The sequence below is a fragment of the Tyto alba genome, unplaced genomic scaffold, assembly GCF_018691265.1.
Source record: "Tyto alba isolate M040663 unplaced genomic scaffold, T.alba_DEE_v4.0 Super-Scaffold_45, whole genome shotgun sequence".
Lineage (NCBI taxonomy): Eukaryota > Metazoa > Chordata > Aves > Strigiformes > Tytonidae > Tyto > Tyto alba.
The window spans coordinates 41,556,940-41,573,592 of record NW_024881321.1 but is presented as its reverse complement, the minus strand read 5'-3'; the positions used below and the strand labels follow the sequence as shown (position 1 = coordinate 41,573,592).

Sequence of the window (16,653 nt, the reverse complement as noted above, 5' to 3'; positions counted from 1 at the left end):
TGTTCTGTATATCCTCAGCTCCTCTGTAAACTGGAACGTCTTCTCATAGACTGAGCGTTTGAGTCAGCTGCCCAAGTTCATCTTTCTACCTATTTATACAGAAATCTGTACAAGTTAAGAGGAACCTTCTTCTCCCACAATCTTCCGCTCCAAACTACTGAGCTTTCGGATTGTTTGACTGAAGATATTAAATTTATTCTCTCTATGCATCACAAGTGAGGACGAAAAGCTCTTGTTTATGTCCATGCTTTCCCAAGATTTCCAGACAGCCCTACTGCACACCTACACAGATTACTTACTGAGCAATTTGCGATCCTTTGATCTTCTTCCTGGATCTTACAATTAAAGTCCTTGCTGCAATTGTTAGTAACTTCCAAATTGGGCCAAACTTCCAAGAACTCTTTTGTTTCCTCTAATCCGCTGGCCACTGCAGGAAGTTCACTAGTGTGGCCTTCCATCTGCTTTACTATTCTAGCTGCGTATCCTGCAAGAAGACCTCTCACTGTGATCCAGTCAGCTGGTGAATAGCTGCTCTATCAACAAGACTTTGAGATCGTGCCTTGCATCACTCCAGACCCTGTTTTTTTCCCAAAGTCATCATTTTTTTACATCTGTACATGTACGTGAAGCCTTTACACCTCTCAGATTTTGGTTTCTTTCCCATCAATCACGTGAATTAAGGAACACATCTATTACTTGGTCTATATGCAGAACACTCGCTTTCAATTTATAATCTTTTAGAAACCAAATCCCATCTCTTACACCAGTATGACTAACTAAAAAGCCAAAGTCTTCTGGGCAGGGTGACTTAGGAGGAGTACTATTATTTGAAGCGTCAGACAGCAGAAACAGCATCTGCTCTCAGGCCTTTCCAAGCCCTTCTCCTCTCAGCACGTACCACAGAAAGCTCTTCCTCCAGGCCGTGCCCTCAGCACTTCCTCAGGCTATGCCTGATGCGCCTGGAAGCCGCTGTCCCTCAGGACACCCTTCCTCAAGATAAGCAGGTGAAACAGCTCATCACGCTTAACAGGGGTGTTCTTCCACCCCCGACTTCCAGGGGCAGGCGGGGCTCCACTTCAGCCCCTTCGCTTCCTCCGAGAGGGAACCTGGTCTTTCCAGCTCCCCAAGGCAGGGCCGAACCCCCGAGCCCCCTCTCCCTCCCGGCCGCCGCCCGCGGGCCCCCCCACACCACAGCGGGGGAGCTGCGCTTACCCGGGCGCCCCCTGCCGGCCCCGCGGCGGCACGCCGAACCGCGCGGCGGCAGCCAATCCGCTCCCCCGCCTCCCCCCAGCCCCGCCCCCGGCGGGCGGCTGCGGCCAATCCTGTCTCGCCAAGACGGGGGCGTGATCCGCTCTTCCCGGTCCCCTCTCCCCCCTGCCCCCTTCCCCCGTCGCGCGGCCAATCGAGCTGGCCCGCCCCGTTCCGCCTTACGGCCGGGCCGTAAAGCGGGGTGGGCGCGACAGCGGGCGTTCGGCGTTTCGGCGGCGGGGAGCACCGGGGCCGGGGCGGCGGTGGCGGTTGGGCGGATGCCCGGCGGCGGCAGGGGGAGCCCGGCGGCCGGCACGCAGGTGGGAGCGGAGGCAGGCGAGGCGGCGGGCGGCGGCGGCGGCGGCGGCGGGGCGGGCGGCAGGATGAGCCTGTCGCCGAAGGAGCTGTCGAGCCTGCTGAGCATCGTGTCGGAGGAGGCGGGCGGCAGCACCTTCGAGGGCCTCTCCAGCGCCTTCCACCACTACTTCGGCAAGGCCGAGCACTTCCGCCTGGGCTCCGTCCTCGTCCTCCTGCTGCAGCAGCCCGACCTGCTGCCCAGCCCGGCGCAGCGCCTCACCGCCCTCTACCTCCTCTGGGAGATGTACCGCACCGAGCCCCTCGCCGCCAACCCCTTCGCCGCCGTCTTCGCCCACCTCCTCAACCCCGCGCCCGAGCGCGGCGGCGACGAGGCAGAACGCACGCCGCTCTCAGGTGCGCCCCGCCGCCCGGGGGGGGGGACGGGGGGGGACGGACGGACACGGACACGGACACGGACAGACACACGGACCGAGCGGGCTTTCCGCGCTTGGAGAAAAGCGGTGGGAGATTTGGGTGGCTCGGTGTCGGTGGGGCCGCAACACGGGGTTTCGGGGAGGAAGCCCTGATAATAACCTGGAGGTAATGGGAGGCTTTTGACAGCTTTAAAGCTGTGAAGCAAATCTCTTAAAAAAAAAAAAAAAAACCAAAAAAACAAACAACAAAAACCCAAACGTGAGAATGAAACGCTTTTCCCCACCTCAGTAAATACAGGCGTGACAGTGACGGGGTAATCCATCTCTAAAAAAATTACTTAGTAACTTACAGTATGAACTGCAATGTCTGGAGCAAATAGATAATTGCTCACTAGTTGTCTAAACTGGAAAGCGTGTAAAGAAACCCCTGTGACTGACTTGGCATGTCAAGATGCATGCTACCGATGAGCATAACACTGTATTTTCACACAATGGATTGGAAGGGACCTTTAAAGACCTCATCTAGTCCAACCTTCCCAGATCTCACATCAGTTTAGGAGCTGAGTAGGTAACAGTTTTGTATGTACTCAGAGTTTTCAGCTGTGCTGATCTTGCTGTAACTGTAACATAACAGCAGCTTGTGTTACAGTTTTGCTTGTTCTGCGTGGAGCATATGGAAACTATTAATGCTCCTGCCTTAGAAATCAGAGATTGTTTTCTGCTGTGTCTCCACAGGCTTCTTGCCTCCCATAACTCCTCCAGAAAAGTTCTTTCTTTCTCAACTGATGTTGGCACCCCCTAGAGAACTGTTCAAGAAAACTCCTCGGCAGATTGCTTCAATGGACGTGGGGAACATGGCCCAGTCAGTAGATATAAGTGGGCTTCAGCTGGCATTAGCAGGTAAGGAAGATTTGTGGCTGTGGTTCACTTATGAATGGAAATGCTACTTGTAATGTGGCTGTGAGTTACCTGAGAAACACTCTTGTCTATCCTAAATATCAAAAAGGTTGAGCTGGGCTTTAGGGTCTTCAAGCCTGTGTTTAAGCATGTAAAGAAACTTCAAGCAGAGATTACATTTTAACTGTTTTATGCTACTTAACAATCAGATTTTTAAGCATATATATCACTGCCTTAAACATGAGAACATTTTGCAAGTATAGGAAGATTTTAATCTAATGCTTTGTGGTGGGGGGTTGGAGGTGATTTTTTTTTTTTATTTTTCACTCTTTGTAGTAGTTCTAGTATGAGAGAACAAGCATAACTGTCATGCTGTCACATACTGGTACTTCAACTGTACCTGGCAAATTGGCTGTTACAGTTACATCTTTATAAAATAAAGGCAGATCTTCCAGTGTTAGCTCAGGAGTGGAAAGGTGGTCTACTATATTGAAAAGAAAAGCAATGTGATGCTTATCCTTTGAGAGGAGAAAAGGAGCAGGAACATGAGTGTTGTGATCACCTTGACTGATAAGTCACTTCTGGAGCTAATCTGAAATAGAAAATATTGTTGGGAACTAGGAGCCAGTTTGAACATGAAAAAATAGGGTTTCTTTCCTAGGTACGTGCAAATGGGCCCACTTGCTTGAAAATTGAGCGATCATCCCTCTTCTGTATCTTTGCAATTTGGTTTATTTCTCTGCAGTCAGGCACTAACTAGGCTTTCTGCATCCTGCAGTTGTATCTTTGTATCATCGTTTTTTCTGTAGAGTCTGACATTGACTTGTTCTGCTGTGGTGTACTGTCACTTGTTCACAGTGTACAAATACCCTCTAATGTCCTTCTTAACTAATATTTCCAGACTCTGGGATCTTTTGAAAATGCAAAGTGAACACCCTAACATACCATTAGGTATGAGACAAACCCTTCTGGTTCTTCTTCTGTTCATCCTGTCTCATCCTGTTTTCTGGAATACTTTAGTAAATTTAGATTTTGTGTAACTTCAGGTAACTTGTGATTTTTAGCATAAGGCACATGTGATGCCTTAAAGAAGCCTGGAGTTTTTAAATTGGCTTTTATTTGTTTTCCCCTTGGCACGCTGTTTGCTTTCTGAACAGTTAATTCTGATTAAAAATGAAACATGTAAAGAACCTCAGAACTAGTTGTGTGGATGGGTACTCTAGGCCATGCATTTTAATTTGTCCTTTTTTTAAAATAGAAGGTAGTGATGGCTTAAAGTACAGTACAAAGTCATTAATGATGCTTTGTGAAATTAAGCCCTGGAAGATGTGCTTGTATCATTATTTACGTAATCTAGTAAACATGCGTAATTAATTGCTTTTGAGCAGTTGCAGAAGTTACATAACGGAACAAGCTGCATCTGAAAAAGCTTTATGCTCTCTTTCTCAGACTTCTTGCTGTAGCTCCTGAGAATAAATGTCTGCTTTCTCAAAGTTTTCTTAGAAAATAAATTTTTTGCTCGTTATAATATTGTGATGCTTCTTGACGGTCTGTTGTATTTTGGAAGGTCTGTGAATTTTTCAAAAGTCTTCAGTATATTTCTCTTAATGATTCAATATGCAGGATGGAGGTGATGCATGATGATGGTGCTTAGATACGATGTTTGCAGCGTTGCATTTACACCCACATTGCGCAGAACATCACAGCTGTAGGACTTGGTGGACCTTCAAAACTGTGGTACCTGAGATGAATTCGGGGGCTATTTAGAGCAGGATAATTTTAGCTTGCTTTAATCAACTTAAATAATTTAGAAAGCATTATATTTTTTCAATCAGCATATCTATCTCAATCCTCTTTTTTTTGTAAAGGGAGGAAAAAAATACTTGGCTTGTCTTCTGAGCTTATTGTGACAATTCACTTGCAGCTGCATGGTACTTCTAGTTTTGGTTTTCTTTTTTATTCTTATGGTGTCTCATTCTCCCTAAACACCACCCCCCACCCCCATCCCCCACCCCCCAAAAAAGTAGAAAGTTGGAATAGAGCATTTTGGGAATGGGTGTTAAAATTTGCCTTGTTCTCTTCTCCCTTTGGGCTACAGAAAGTTAATTCAAGCCTTGGTCTCTCCCTAGAACTTGGTTTTGTTGATCTGGTGTGTTGTTACCATATCAAAAATGTCATTTTTCTCTAGTTGCAGGGATGGGTCTTCTGGCAAAGTGCTTCTCATGGTTTTGTCTGCTCACTCTTATGTGATTTAATAGTAATTGACCTGCATTAAAGTTAAGTTCATAACGCGTTGTAGACCTTCCTTTGAGAATCAGTTTCTTTCTACCTGTAAAAACTAAAAAAAAGTAGCTCCATAAGGGAATGTATGTGATTTTCAGATTACTTTTTTGAAATTTAAATGTCTTAATTCAAGATGCTATGTTCTTTCCTGTTAAATCCCCATGTTCTAATTCTGGCCTCTGCTTGCGTGAAACTGTCGATCCAGCCCTAGTTCTTGAAGCAGCGAGGGTGAGCTTTTGAGCTTCAATGCATATATTTAAGGGCTTGTGCAGGCTTCTGAAATCAGTGAATTGAAGGACTGTATCTTAAACTTGTATATTTCTAATTAAGCATCATTAATAATTTGAAATTATGAGGATACAAACAAATCTGTCCCTTACTTTTACCGACTGATGGATTTAAGTTCTAGACTATAAATGAAAATGAAAAGACTGAAAAAAGATATCCAATACCTTTTTTTTTTTTCCTCCATAGAACTTCATTTATTAAATCAACCCTTCTGTTCAGTGGCTAAATGAAAGTGATCACAAAATGGAGTTAGAAACAGTTTGTAAAGTAGAAGACGTGTTTTATAAACCAGCTCGTTTGGACTTTGACTTTAAAACTGTTACTTTGAAAATAACTGAGAAGCATGCTAGTTGTTGCATTTAACAGAAAAATATACCCTGTTTTTGCTGTTTCAGTGAACATTTATTCAAATGTTTGCATGATTTGAAATAATTAGATAAAGTAGGACAGAAAGCCAAAAAATGAATTAGCAATGGGTATTGCTTTGTTTTGATTATCCTTTTGTCACTCACAGTTTCAGTGTCTCTTGTGTATTTAGAGTCCTATGAAATAGTTCGTATGCCCGGGAAACTGGAAAGGGTCAGTGTGCTTGCACAAAAAGGAGCAAGCACATTTTGTGTAGAACTGATAGGAACAGTACACTAAATCTGACAGCACTACAGTTAATTAGTCAGGAAAAGTGCTGTTTAGTTTCATGGGGAACTTTTTCAAGGGATTCTGTGTGTGGTGCCAACAATTTTGGACTTCAGATTACTTGAGGCTTAATCTGTTTCTTAATGTTCTCTGTTAAGAGGGGGTGGGCAAGGTGAAGAAGTATCAGGTGGTGTTCTGTAGTGGTCTTTTTCTGGTTTTTGTCTGTTAGGGATTTTTTTGCCAAAGCAATGGAAAACGTGATCTCTCAAAATAGTACACAGAATATAGACCAGCCATTAAGTCTTCAGATACAGAAGAGTGGTATATTGTGAAAGAACAACACCTAAAAATATGACAGTGCAAGCACGGAGCCCCATAGATTCTATTTGGCCAGTTTCTGCAAGTCTTCAGCTGTATATGCTAACATTAATATTATTTTTATGTAAGTTGTTTAAGTGCTGTAATTTGCTCTTTGAAGAGCTCCTTTCTGCTCCTCGGGTTTGCTTTAATGATGATGTGTGTAAAATCTCATAACAATTAAACTCCATCTTTTCCCACACGAGCACTTAGTGTAGCTTGACAGAGAATGCAAAAGCAGCTTACATAATTGCACCGAAGTGTGTTGGATAAATTTGAATAGCTGACTTCAGGTCTAGTATGACCGTTATCGTTGCAGAGTCTGTAAATCTGTCTGTGTAGATTTTTCACTTCCCTGCTCTGAGAAGTGATTGCAAAAGCAGATATAGCATGTGAACTGTTTCAGGAGTACCATGGGAACCTATTAATGTGCTTTTAGACACAGATTGCATCAGTTACTTACCTTTTCTAAAGCCAAGACTACGTTTCAGATTCATTTCTATTTCTTCTTTATCCTTGCTGCATACCTGTCCCTTGCCCGTCAGCCAGCACTCTGAGTACTAGCTGCCTGACACAGTACTGTATTTCATGCGGATGTTATCTGTTTTTTTTTTTTTAAAGCTGTTTCTTCTCTAAAGCTGTTTGTTTCTCACTAATTTTAGTATTCCAGGCATCTCTGTTTCAATTTTCTGCTTTAATATGATGGACTGGCCTTCTTTCAGAACGTCAGTCTGAGTTGCCAACACAGAGCAAGGCCAGCTTCCCCAGCATTCTCAGTGATCCTGACCCAGATTCTTCCAACTCTGGTTTTGACAGCTCCGTTGCCTCCCAGATCACGGAAGCCCTAGTGAGTGGACCAAAACCTCCTATAGAAAGTATGTGCATTTTCACATCTTTGTTTCTGTAACTCATGACATGCTATGTTATTACACTTCTCCAGATGAAACGTAATGTAATTCAGAAGTATTTTCATGGTATGAAGTGGGAATGAAGATGAATGAAACAGTGCAAAACCGTGTCAGGCTGTCTCCAGATCAGACTCCATAATGATCACATTTCCAGACTTTTCAAAAATGTGAAGCCTGTCTTCAAGCTGTTACCGGTGTCATCTGTTGGCTAAAACACTGGCTCGGAGGCCCCTCAGATCTTAGCTCCCTGCACGGAGATTTGCACTGACTGTGAACGTCGTCCAAGGAAGCAGTTACTGTGGAAGGAAAAAAAGACCACAGAATCAGTAACTTAGTGATCTGAATCAACAGGCAAAACAGGCTGATGTGACAGCATCGCTAAATATCAGAAATAAATGTTTTTCTAGGAGGCATATAAGTTCATAATGCTGTTCTCAGTCTTATGGTATCTTAAAGAAATGCGGGCTTCGGGGGCTTCTTTTTGTACTGATGTAAAAGTGAATACCTGGAGCTTAAAATACGTTTCACGTCGTTACCATTTTAGGTCACTTTCGACCAGAGTTTATTCGGCCACCACCTCCACTCCATATATGTGAGGATGAATTGGCATGGTTAAATCCAATAGAGCCAGATCACACGATTCAGTGGGATAAGTCAATGTGTGTTAAGAACAGCACTGGAGTTGAGATAAAAAGAATCATGGCAAAAGCTTTTAAAAGCCCCTTGACTTCACCACAGCAAACACAGGTAAGTATCACGTGCTTTTCTGTCTAAAATGATTTTTTAACTCATGTCTTTTAGAAAACTTGGATCGCTTTAATTGATCTGTTCGGATTCTGGAAGCTGCAAGGAGTTTAAATTGTAAAAGCCCAAGAGTTTTGACGTGGGTTTATATGAGTAAGGAAGAAATCTTTAAACTTCATAGTTCAACTTGGCATAGTTACAGTTGATCAATAAAGTGGCACCAGTATTTTTCTGCATAGAAAAATCTTACAGCAATATTATCCATACTTATGTAGAAGCTTTTTATAAGTAATTATTTCAGAAATGCCAGCACTTACTTTTTTTTTTTCCTCAATTTGCTAGTATTACTCCTGCTGATTGCAGTGGGATTTTTTAATAATCTTTATGCTAGCACTATAAAATATCCTTTATTTGCAGAACTTTTTCTGACATTGAACTCAAAATTGAGGCGTCTTTCTGCTGGATAGGAAACTAAGGGCAGCTTAAACTTTCCATGTTTGTTTTTTTTTCTCCCTTTCTTGCCACCCCACTGATGGAAGACTACTAAATGCTTTATTAAAGGTTTTATGGGCACAGTTACCTTTACATACAGATTTTAACGTATACCTCCAGTGTCTTTCAATAGAGATGCCTAAATCTAAAGGGTTATCGTTCTCCTGTAGCTTAGATGTATTACAGCAGTTTCTTCAAGCAGTAATGTGAATAGTTAAGGGAAAAAACAATTATGATTTTTTTTCCCCCCCTTTACAGCTCCTTGGAGAACTGGAAAAGGACCCCAAGCTTGTTTACCATATTGGTCTCACTCCTGCCAAATTGCCAGACCTGGTTGAAAACAATCCTTTAGTAGCTATAGAAATGTTGCTGAAACTGATGCAGTCTAGTCAAATAACGGAGTATTTTTCTGTCTTGGTCAACATGGACATGTCCTTACATTCAATGGAAGTTGTAAATCGGTGAGTACTATCTCAAATCTACGAAAGTTTCCTTAAAATAAATAACTGAACAGTTATTAAGTGATAGTGAGGCTGGCCCCGGGCCTCTATTTGGATGCATTCCAAAGACTAACAAAAGTAACAGGAATTGAAGAAATGACTAGTCAGATTACAGTGAAGGAAAACAGTATCAAACTATCGTCCCCTTTTCAATTTCTCTATGCTGTTTGTGTTGTTTTGGGTTTTTAATACTTTTTTAATAATAAGATTTAGCGTGCTCTGATTAATCCTGCAGAGAAGGAGAGTGCTGTGGATTTGTTGCTTTCTGTGACTACCGGACTGTCTAAATCCTGTTTCTTTCATAAAGGCTTTACTTGCTTTTTGTGTAGTTCTTTACTGGTGGTGCCTGTAGCTAAAGAAGAAAACTCTCATTTTAGTTCGGACTAAGTTTGTAAAGTTAGCTGTGGATTGGTAATAAAGAATTGAACCTCTTGAACATCTTCAGTGCTAAGTTCAGAGAACGCTGCCAATTCTTAAGTTCCTTTTTACAGCAGTGCTATTTTAAAATATTACTGTAATGTTAACAGCTTCCTATTAGCAGTAACAGAACTGCAACTTAACAGGAAAAAAAACCCCACAATTTCCCGGCAGAAAGATGTGATGCTAGAGGCATATGTATTACACTTTAATTATTTATCATTTTATACAATAACTATTTCATTTTGATTAAAATTAATAGTTCTATGTTAATTATGTATAACAGGCCATATTTTACTGTATTAGGTATGGTAAAAAGCACATTTCTTGAACAGGTGCTATGCTCGTTAATCTTTCAGTCCCTGCTCCAAGAATGGAGAGACTTATTCAAAGAAAACACTGTTACTCTTTAATATTAGCAAAGTGTTTTTACTTGGAAAAGAATGGGGAAGTACATACTGTGTTGTGGATAACTTCAGCTGGAGTTAATAATTACTAGAAAATCATTTCATCAAACTGTTTGATAGGTTCAGCTCAAAACAGTATTTAAAATGGTTATCACTTAAGGGAGTCTGTCACTGCAATCTATAATATGTCTAAACTTTTATTCAGACATCAGGTTCCTGGTTAATATATAAATTTTTCTAGCAAGTATATGTCCTGTGTCGCAGGAAGCTGCAAGTGCAGTTACTCACTTGCAAAATGACCGGTTACTGAATGTGTATGGTTTTGTCACTGTAGTGACTGCCACTCCCTTGTATCTAAAAATTAGCTTCATCTCTATCTTCTGTCTTCTCTTTCAACTGAGGTATCAGTTGTGTTTTATTAGAACACCTGGAAATGTTAATTTTGATCCTTCTTGAGGTATGCTTGGGTGGAAGATAGAAGAGTACAGTGGGACAAAGGGCAGTTATTGTGAGAATCTGCCACAAAAAGTTAATGCCGCACAACTAATCTGCTTAAACGCAACTTGCATTCTTGGTGTGGCTTAAGGGAACAAAAGGTGGTATTGTTAACTAGCTGTCCTGCTTTGTGTTCGTGCCCTGTCTTCATCGGGAATAACTTCTGCATATAGGTACAACCCATTTTCTTAACAGGATGCTAGCCCCTTCAGTGGGAAAACTTCTCAGACAGCTAATCCCCACAAACTACGAGAGTACATCTCTCCCACTGTCTTCCATTTCTTGGCAATTACTGAATGGGAACTACCAAATCAGCCTAGTTCAGTCTCTGCAGAAGAACTGAATTGCACCTTAAATATCATTTGAGGAAACAAACATTTCTGGAATAAATCCCTCCCTACTGGTGCAGACTGACAGCAGTTACTGCCCTGAAGTTGGGCTAATGATCACAGAGAAATAGTGGTAAGAAAAGAGCTTTTATTCCTGTCCAGGACAGCTACACCATCAGTTGGGCACACTGGTTATCCCACAGTGTCCCTACCATAAGAACAACTTTTCTCCAACTGCAAAATGATTGTCAGTGCAAACAGGGAGACGCTGATTTTTAAGTGAAATAAGACAAAAACTTGAAACCGAAATATCTAAAACATGCAGTTTTCCCTCCCCCCTCCTTTCCCTACTGGAGATAGGACTGATTAGAGTTACTTTGGTCAGAATCTGTTGTAACTTTATGGCAGTTCTGCATTTACTGTGTGTTACCTTAAGAGAATTGCTTTTCAATTAAGAAACAGTGGCAGCTCAAATACTTTAGTAGTCAGTATTGTTAAACCACAAATAGGTGAGCTTTGCTGTTAACCCTTAAAAATACACTGATACCATTCTTTGATGCAATAGTTCTCCAATTCTTCTGAAATTATTGTACACCGTTAATCTCTAGTTAACATTTTCCGCTAGTCAGGGTCTTTCTTAATTGAGCTGTAGATATTCATATTGTTTCAGTTCCTAGGACTAAAATTTGGATCTGAAGGAACTAAGGAAACTGATCTTTTGCCATAACAAAGGAGGTATTCTGGTTGCATACTTAAGGAGTTCAGCATCTAGATTCAGTACCTGAAATTAAAATACGAATAAGCAAAATTGTATTGCAGTGCTTATTGCAGAAGAATCTTGGTACTCTGATGGCTTGGGGGGCGGCTTCATCATAAATTGGAAACTAGTATCATTGACTCACTTATGTAATATATAGCAAATATTTGCAGGTGTGTCAAATATACTAGAAACCAATCTAATTTGACTTTGTACTGTGTCTGAGTTTTTAAAAAAAGTTTTGGACTCTTAATGAAGAAATTGAAATGATCAGAAATAGGTCTGTGGAAGCTGTCAGAAATCAGCTCTGTTTGACATGACTGGGAATAAACAAATCTCACATGTCTAACTCATCTGTTTTGAAATGGAAGCACTAGATTTATAAACCACTTCATAAACCACTGGATATTTTTAATTTCAACAGGCTTACTACTGCAGTTGATCTTCCACCTGAATTTATTCATCTTTATATCTCCAATTGTATCTCCACCTGTGAACAGATTAAAGACAAATATATGCAGGTGAGTACTTCAGTAAATTGGTTTGTGTAGTGGTTTGAGCCCAGAGGGCAAGTGAGCACCACACAGCCCTTCACTTGCCCCTTCCCCTCAGGAATGGGAAGGAGAAAATAAAGCAAGAGGCTAAGGAATCGACACAAGGACAGGGAGGGGTGACTCACCCATCACAATCACAGGTAAAAGACAGACTTGTTAGGGGAAGGAAAAAACAACACATCACTTTAATTCAAACACTAACAAAACCAACACTTAACGGAGAAGGTGGGACAGTGAGAAGTGCCACCACATCCAGAAACACCTCCCCCCACCCCTCCCTTCTGCAAACCCAGCGCAGTTAGGAAAAAGGGCCCCGTGTCTTGCTCTGTGTAATATATGCTGAGATTTTATAAGACCAATAGCATGAAGTTATTCTGTCTTACTGCTTCTTTATTTCAAAGACACATTTTTTTTCTAACACACTCTGCAGTTCCTTATAGTGTTTAATAGATGTTTCTTCACCTTTTCACAAGACTTCACATGTAATTACTGTCCCCAGTTTTTCTGTAGGCATAATAAACTTGTCCCTGGCAAAACTGCAGTTTTATGTGACTCGGGTCCTTATATACAGAAGGTTTATCTGTCACTCAAGCGTGCCTTTTCTTCAACCCCAATATTAGTTGTTTGCCTTCTGCTTAGCTTTAAGCTTCAAGTTTCTTTTCTGTACAAGTGTGCCCACTACTTCCAGACGTTTGAGGTGATGTTACAAAACTCACTTGGAAGTCTTGCCTGTCAATCGTGTCCTACAACAGCTTGCAGATCTCCTCACTGACCTAAACCCCTTGTGTTTTCTGTCTTCCTAACACCATTCTCTCCACTTCCCAAGCCTGTCAGATGTCCTCAGTACCAGCATGCAAGTTGTAGTCACTTCAAGGCTCTTTACTGCCTGGGGAGGTTTCCACACCTTGGGCACTCAAGGTTGGCTACAGGCTGGGTGGGGTACTCCTTTCTATCCTAAACTGGTCTGGTTTCTCTAGCTGCCCAGCAGAATTTGTTTTCTTGGATATGTCATTGGGGAAAAACAGTTCTGTGTTCTGTTTCCCCAAGGCTTTGTGAACCTTGGTTAAGTCCTGCTTCAGATTTTTCCTCTCACTACTGAAGGACTGCAACCTCTTTAGTCTCTTGCAACAAGGCAGCTGTTCCTTTTTCTTAAGCTTTTTTTGGTGTCTTCCTTTAGTGCCTTCTCTGGCTCTATTATATCCCTAAACTGCAGAGATTACAATTGCATGCAGTACACGGGATAGGAGTGCGGTGTGGTTTTAGACAGCAACAAAAACCTGTCTTGTTCTCAGTACCCTTCCATTTGTTATCTGGCGGTGGCTGCTGGTGCTTCTCTGCTCTCACACTCCGCCGGATCGGCTGGGGTGGCGGCTTCATCTGTGACCCGCAGACTAGCTGTGCCCATACATCTGGTAGCAGAAACAGGAAAACAGCAGCAGACCTGGGCTGCAGCTGCGAGTATGCCCAGAGGGTTGGACCCAGTGCTCAGAGGGGCTGCCGAGAGCACGGAGCAGCTGTGCTTCAGGGACACGGGCCAAAACCTGGACAGGGGGCCAAGGAACACGTATACTGACCACAAAGTAGCCTGCAAAGCTTGTGAGAGCTAACGCTTGTTAATACTGCGTATGAGGCCTCACAGCAACTGAGACACAAGATGTTTTGTTTGAAAAGCGTGGTACAAAACCACCCCTCTTGGGAGGGGAAGAGGTGCGATCCGCAGAGATGGGGAGTCAGGCAATATCTTGCATTCGTACTTCTGTTCTGGGTTTTATGTTCCTCAGTTATTAAAGTTACTCTTGTAACTAATTTGTGTTGCAGAGAAGGAAATAACTTGTTCAGTTTCTGAATTCTCTTGGTGTAGGTCACAAATTTTGTAGTAGTAAGCTCAGTTCCTGTAAAAAGAGTTGATATCTTATTTTCAGTGTCAAATAATCTGAAATATTTCAGACGCTTAATCCCCTCAGTTCTGTCTGATAAGCAGCATTCATGTATATGGTTGCTTTTAGATAAAACTTTGGGTTCAACTCTTTCTCACTGTGTGAAGTAGGAGCTCAATTTAAGGATAAAGATCTGCTTTTGTCCTTGAGGAGAAAGGTGCCCTGTTCAAAGCAGACGGTTAGTGAGTGGATCTGTGTAGGTGCCAGTTCCTAGGTTGCCACTTTGCAGCTCCCAGCCTGCTCTTTCAAGGCGTTACCTAAGCAGCCCTTAGGAAGGAGGAATACTTCTGAGATTCCATCTTTGCACTGGATCAGGTGGGAAATTGAGCCATGAGCTCTGAGGCATGTTCTTGGATTAGCTGTCCCTGGTACTGTCTTTCCTTTTAAGATAAAGTAAGATGGTCATGTGCTAATTCGGCGACAGAGCACTTCCCACCAAGCAAGGTTGGGGTAAGCTCTGCTGCTCTCACTTCCCATCTGGAGTGCCTTTATCACGTGGTGACTGGGGAATTTTGAGATGTGAAGGTTGTTTGTTTTTCTTTATGATGTTACTGTAGAAAATAAGACTGAGCAAGACCCCAGAGACGACATCATCTTAAGCTATGATCCCTTCACTCTGACTATTCAGAGATTACATAATAAAGAAATTAAGTACAGTGCACAGGTAGATCTGATGCTTCATTTGTGCATGGGATTAACCTTGAGAAAGCTCCTGTATCCAGAAGTACGTTACTGTAAAGCAGAGGAGTCCGTTTTTTAAATACAGTGGTATGGGAGATGGAAGAGCAGGGGCAGCACACACAGAGCTTGGGAACAAGATTACTGCTGAAGGTAAATTGCTCCTGAAATGCCTTGGTTGTACTGCTGAGCCAACAGTTCTTTAACTGATTTGCTTGCAAACATCTATTTGGATTATGAAACCGTATGTCTTCTGTTTCAGAACCGCCTGGTACGTCTTGTTTGTGTCTTTCTTCAGTCTTTAATCAGAAACAAAATTATTAATGTACAGGACTTGTTTATAGAAGTGCAAGCATTCTGTATTGAGTTCAGTCGGATACGAGAAGCAGCTGGCCTTTTCAGATTGCTGAAGACACTAGACACTGGGGAAAATCCATCAGAGACAAAAACATCAAAATAAAACCACTGTGTCACCGGCAGAAAAAAAAAAATCACCACCACAACAACCCTGCCAGAGTTCTATGCCAATTAATTGTATATTTTAAACTGAAATCACTGGATTAATGATGTAATACATTATAAATAGCATTTTATGCATTTAAACAATAAATAATGCTTTTTCTGATACACTTGCTTGAGTTTGTGAAATGTGCTAGGCCTTACACTCACACTGTTTCTGACTGTGGGTTAAACTCTGTACGTCATGCATACCGTGAACTGCAGGCTCTTAATTCCAGAGAGAATGTGATAGTTGCGATTTCACAGCACATTCAAATATTAATCTGGTGCTGTCTCTGTGTGTGAAACAGTTTGTGAATAACTAGTCAACTTCAGTTCCTCTTTGCCCTTTCTTCACTGTGTAAGACTTGCTAGAAGGGGGATACAAGTTCTAACTATGCATGCTGGTTTTGGTGAGTAAGGGAAAGTCTGTCTGGATGTCTAGAAAAAACCCAAGGCTCACGTTTACATGGCAGAAATGAAGTGTTGGGTGCTGTAGGCTGAGTGCTATTCTCTTTTCGAGGTCACTGAATCTTTCCTAAATACTGGCTTCATCCAGCACTAGTTGAAGTACCACACCTATTTCATTCATTTCATTCTCATCTGAACGGTTCACTGAGGAAAGATGGTCCCATTCCTTCCATAAAAATCCAAGTCATGAGCCTCTTCTCACTTCAAAACGTGCAGAGGCAGTTGCTCTGTGGCTACCAAAACTAAAATATTGCCTCTTCCTTCTAAAGCATATAGTCAGAGTACCACTCAGGTGTTAGATGCCAGGTGTTGGGGTAACTGGGGAAGGAGTCTGCCTGAAGTATTATTTTAAGCTGATAGTAGAATAGCTGCTGTTATTTAAGCTCTGAGACTGAAAAGGAAAACAACTTGAAAAGCTAGCTAGTTTTAATTTAATGCTACTTGATAAATGAAAGCTGTTTTTAAATCTGCATCTGCTTCTCAAGGAGTGCAAGATCAATAATGCAAGGTCAAGACTGTCTTTTGGCTTCCTCTAAGTAACTTAAATTGCTAAATTGCTTGGATTGAAGATCCCATCACTCAGATGCAGCACAATGTTTCGGTAGGAAGTCCTGTGAGAAGTGTTCTCTAGTCATTAGGGGTTAGATGTGTATAGCTTCCCAGAGTTAAGCTCTATTAGGCCGAATAAAGTAACATTTACTTAAGGTCTGTTCCAATCCTAGACACTTTCTGTAAGCCATTGTTAGCAGCAATGTTAACCTAGCTTGTGCCCTAAACTTGTACCTTAATGCTTTACCTCTACTAAAGTTGAAGTACAATTTGACTGTCTTCTATGTGCTAGCACTCCTCTCCAAAAAACATGGTTAAAAACACATTATAGAGATTGTAGTCTTTTGTTTGGAACTTAGTACTATAGTTTATGACAAATAGGCTCCCTAGGAAAATTGTTACCAATGCCTTGAAGCAGGAGTAATCTACCTTATGATTACGGAATTACTTTAGAAGAATTTAAGCCTTGCCAAAAAAAAA

General features: G+C 41.9%; 1 protein-coding gene across 1 annotated transcript; it reads left to right on the top strand.

Annotated features, from left to right (window-relative positions):
* The first annotated feature begins 1,437 nt into the window (after window positions 1-1,437).
* On the top strand, window positions 1,438-15,282 carry CNOT11 (CCR4-NOT transcription complex subunit 11). The gene is made up of 7 exons (XM_032997098.2): window positions 1,438-1,959; window positions 2,715-2,879; window positions 7,160-7,312; window positions 7,890-8,092; window positions 8,840-9,042; window positions 11,911-12,007; window positions 14,918-15,282. The coding sequence occupies exons 1-7, from the start codon at window positions 1,527-1,529 to the stop codon at window positions 15,113-15,115; spliced, it is 1,452 nt and encodes a 483-aa protein (XP_032852989.2). The 5' UTR covers window positions 1,438-1,526; the 3' UTR covers window positions 15,116-15,282.
* Window positions 15,283-16,653: the final 1,371 nt, after the last annotated feature.

Coding starts and splice junctions, on each gene's coding strand:
- CNOT11 (XM_032997098.2), top strand. CDS start 1,527: ATGCCCGGCGGCGGCAGGGGGAGCCCGGCGGCCGGCACGCAGGTGGGA. Junction 7,313..7,889: donor ACCAAAACCTCCTATAGAAA/GTATGTGCATTT, acceptor TTACCATTTTAG/GTCACTTTCGACCAGAGTTT. Junction 8,093..8,839: donor CTTCACCACAGCAAACACAG/GTAAGTATCACG, acceptor CCCCCTTTACAG/CTCCTTGGAGAACTGGAAAA.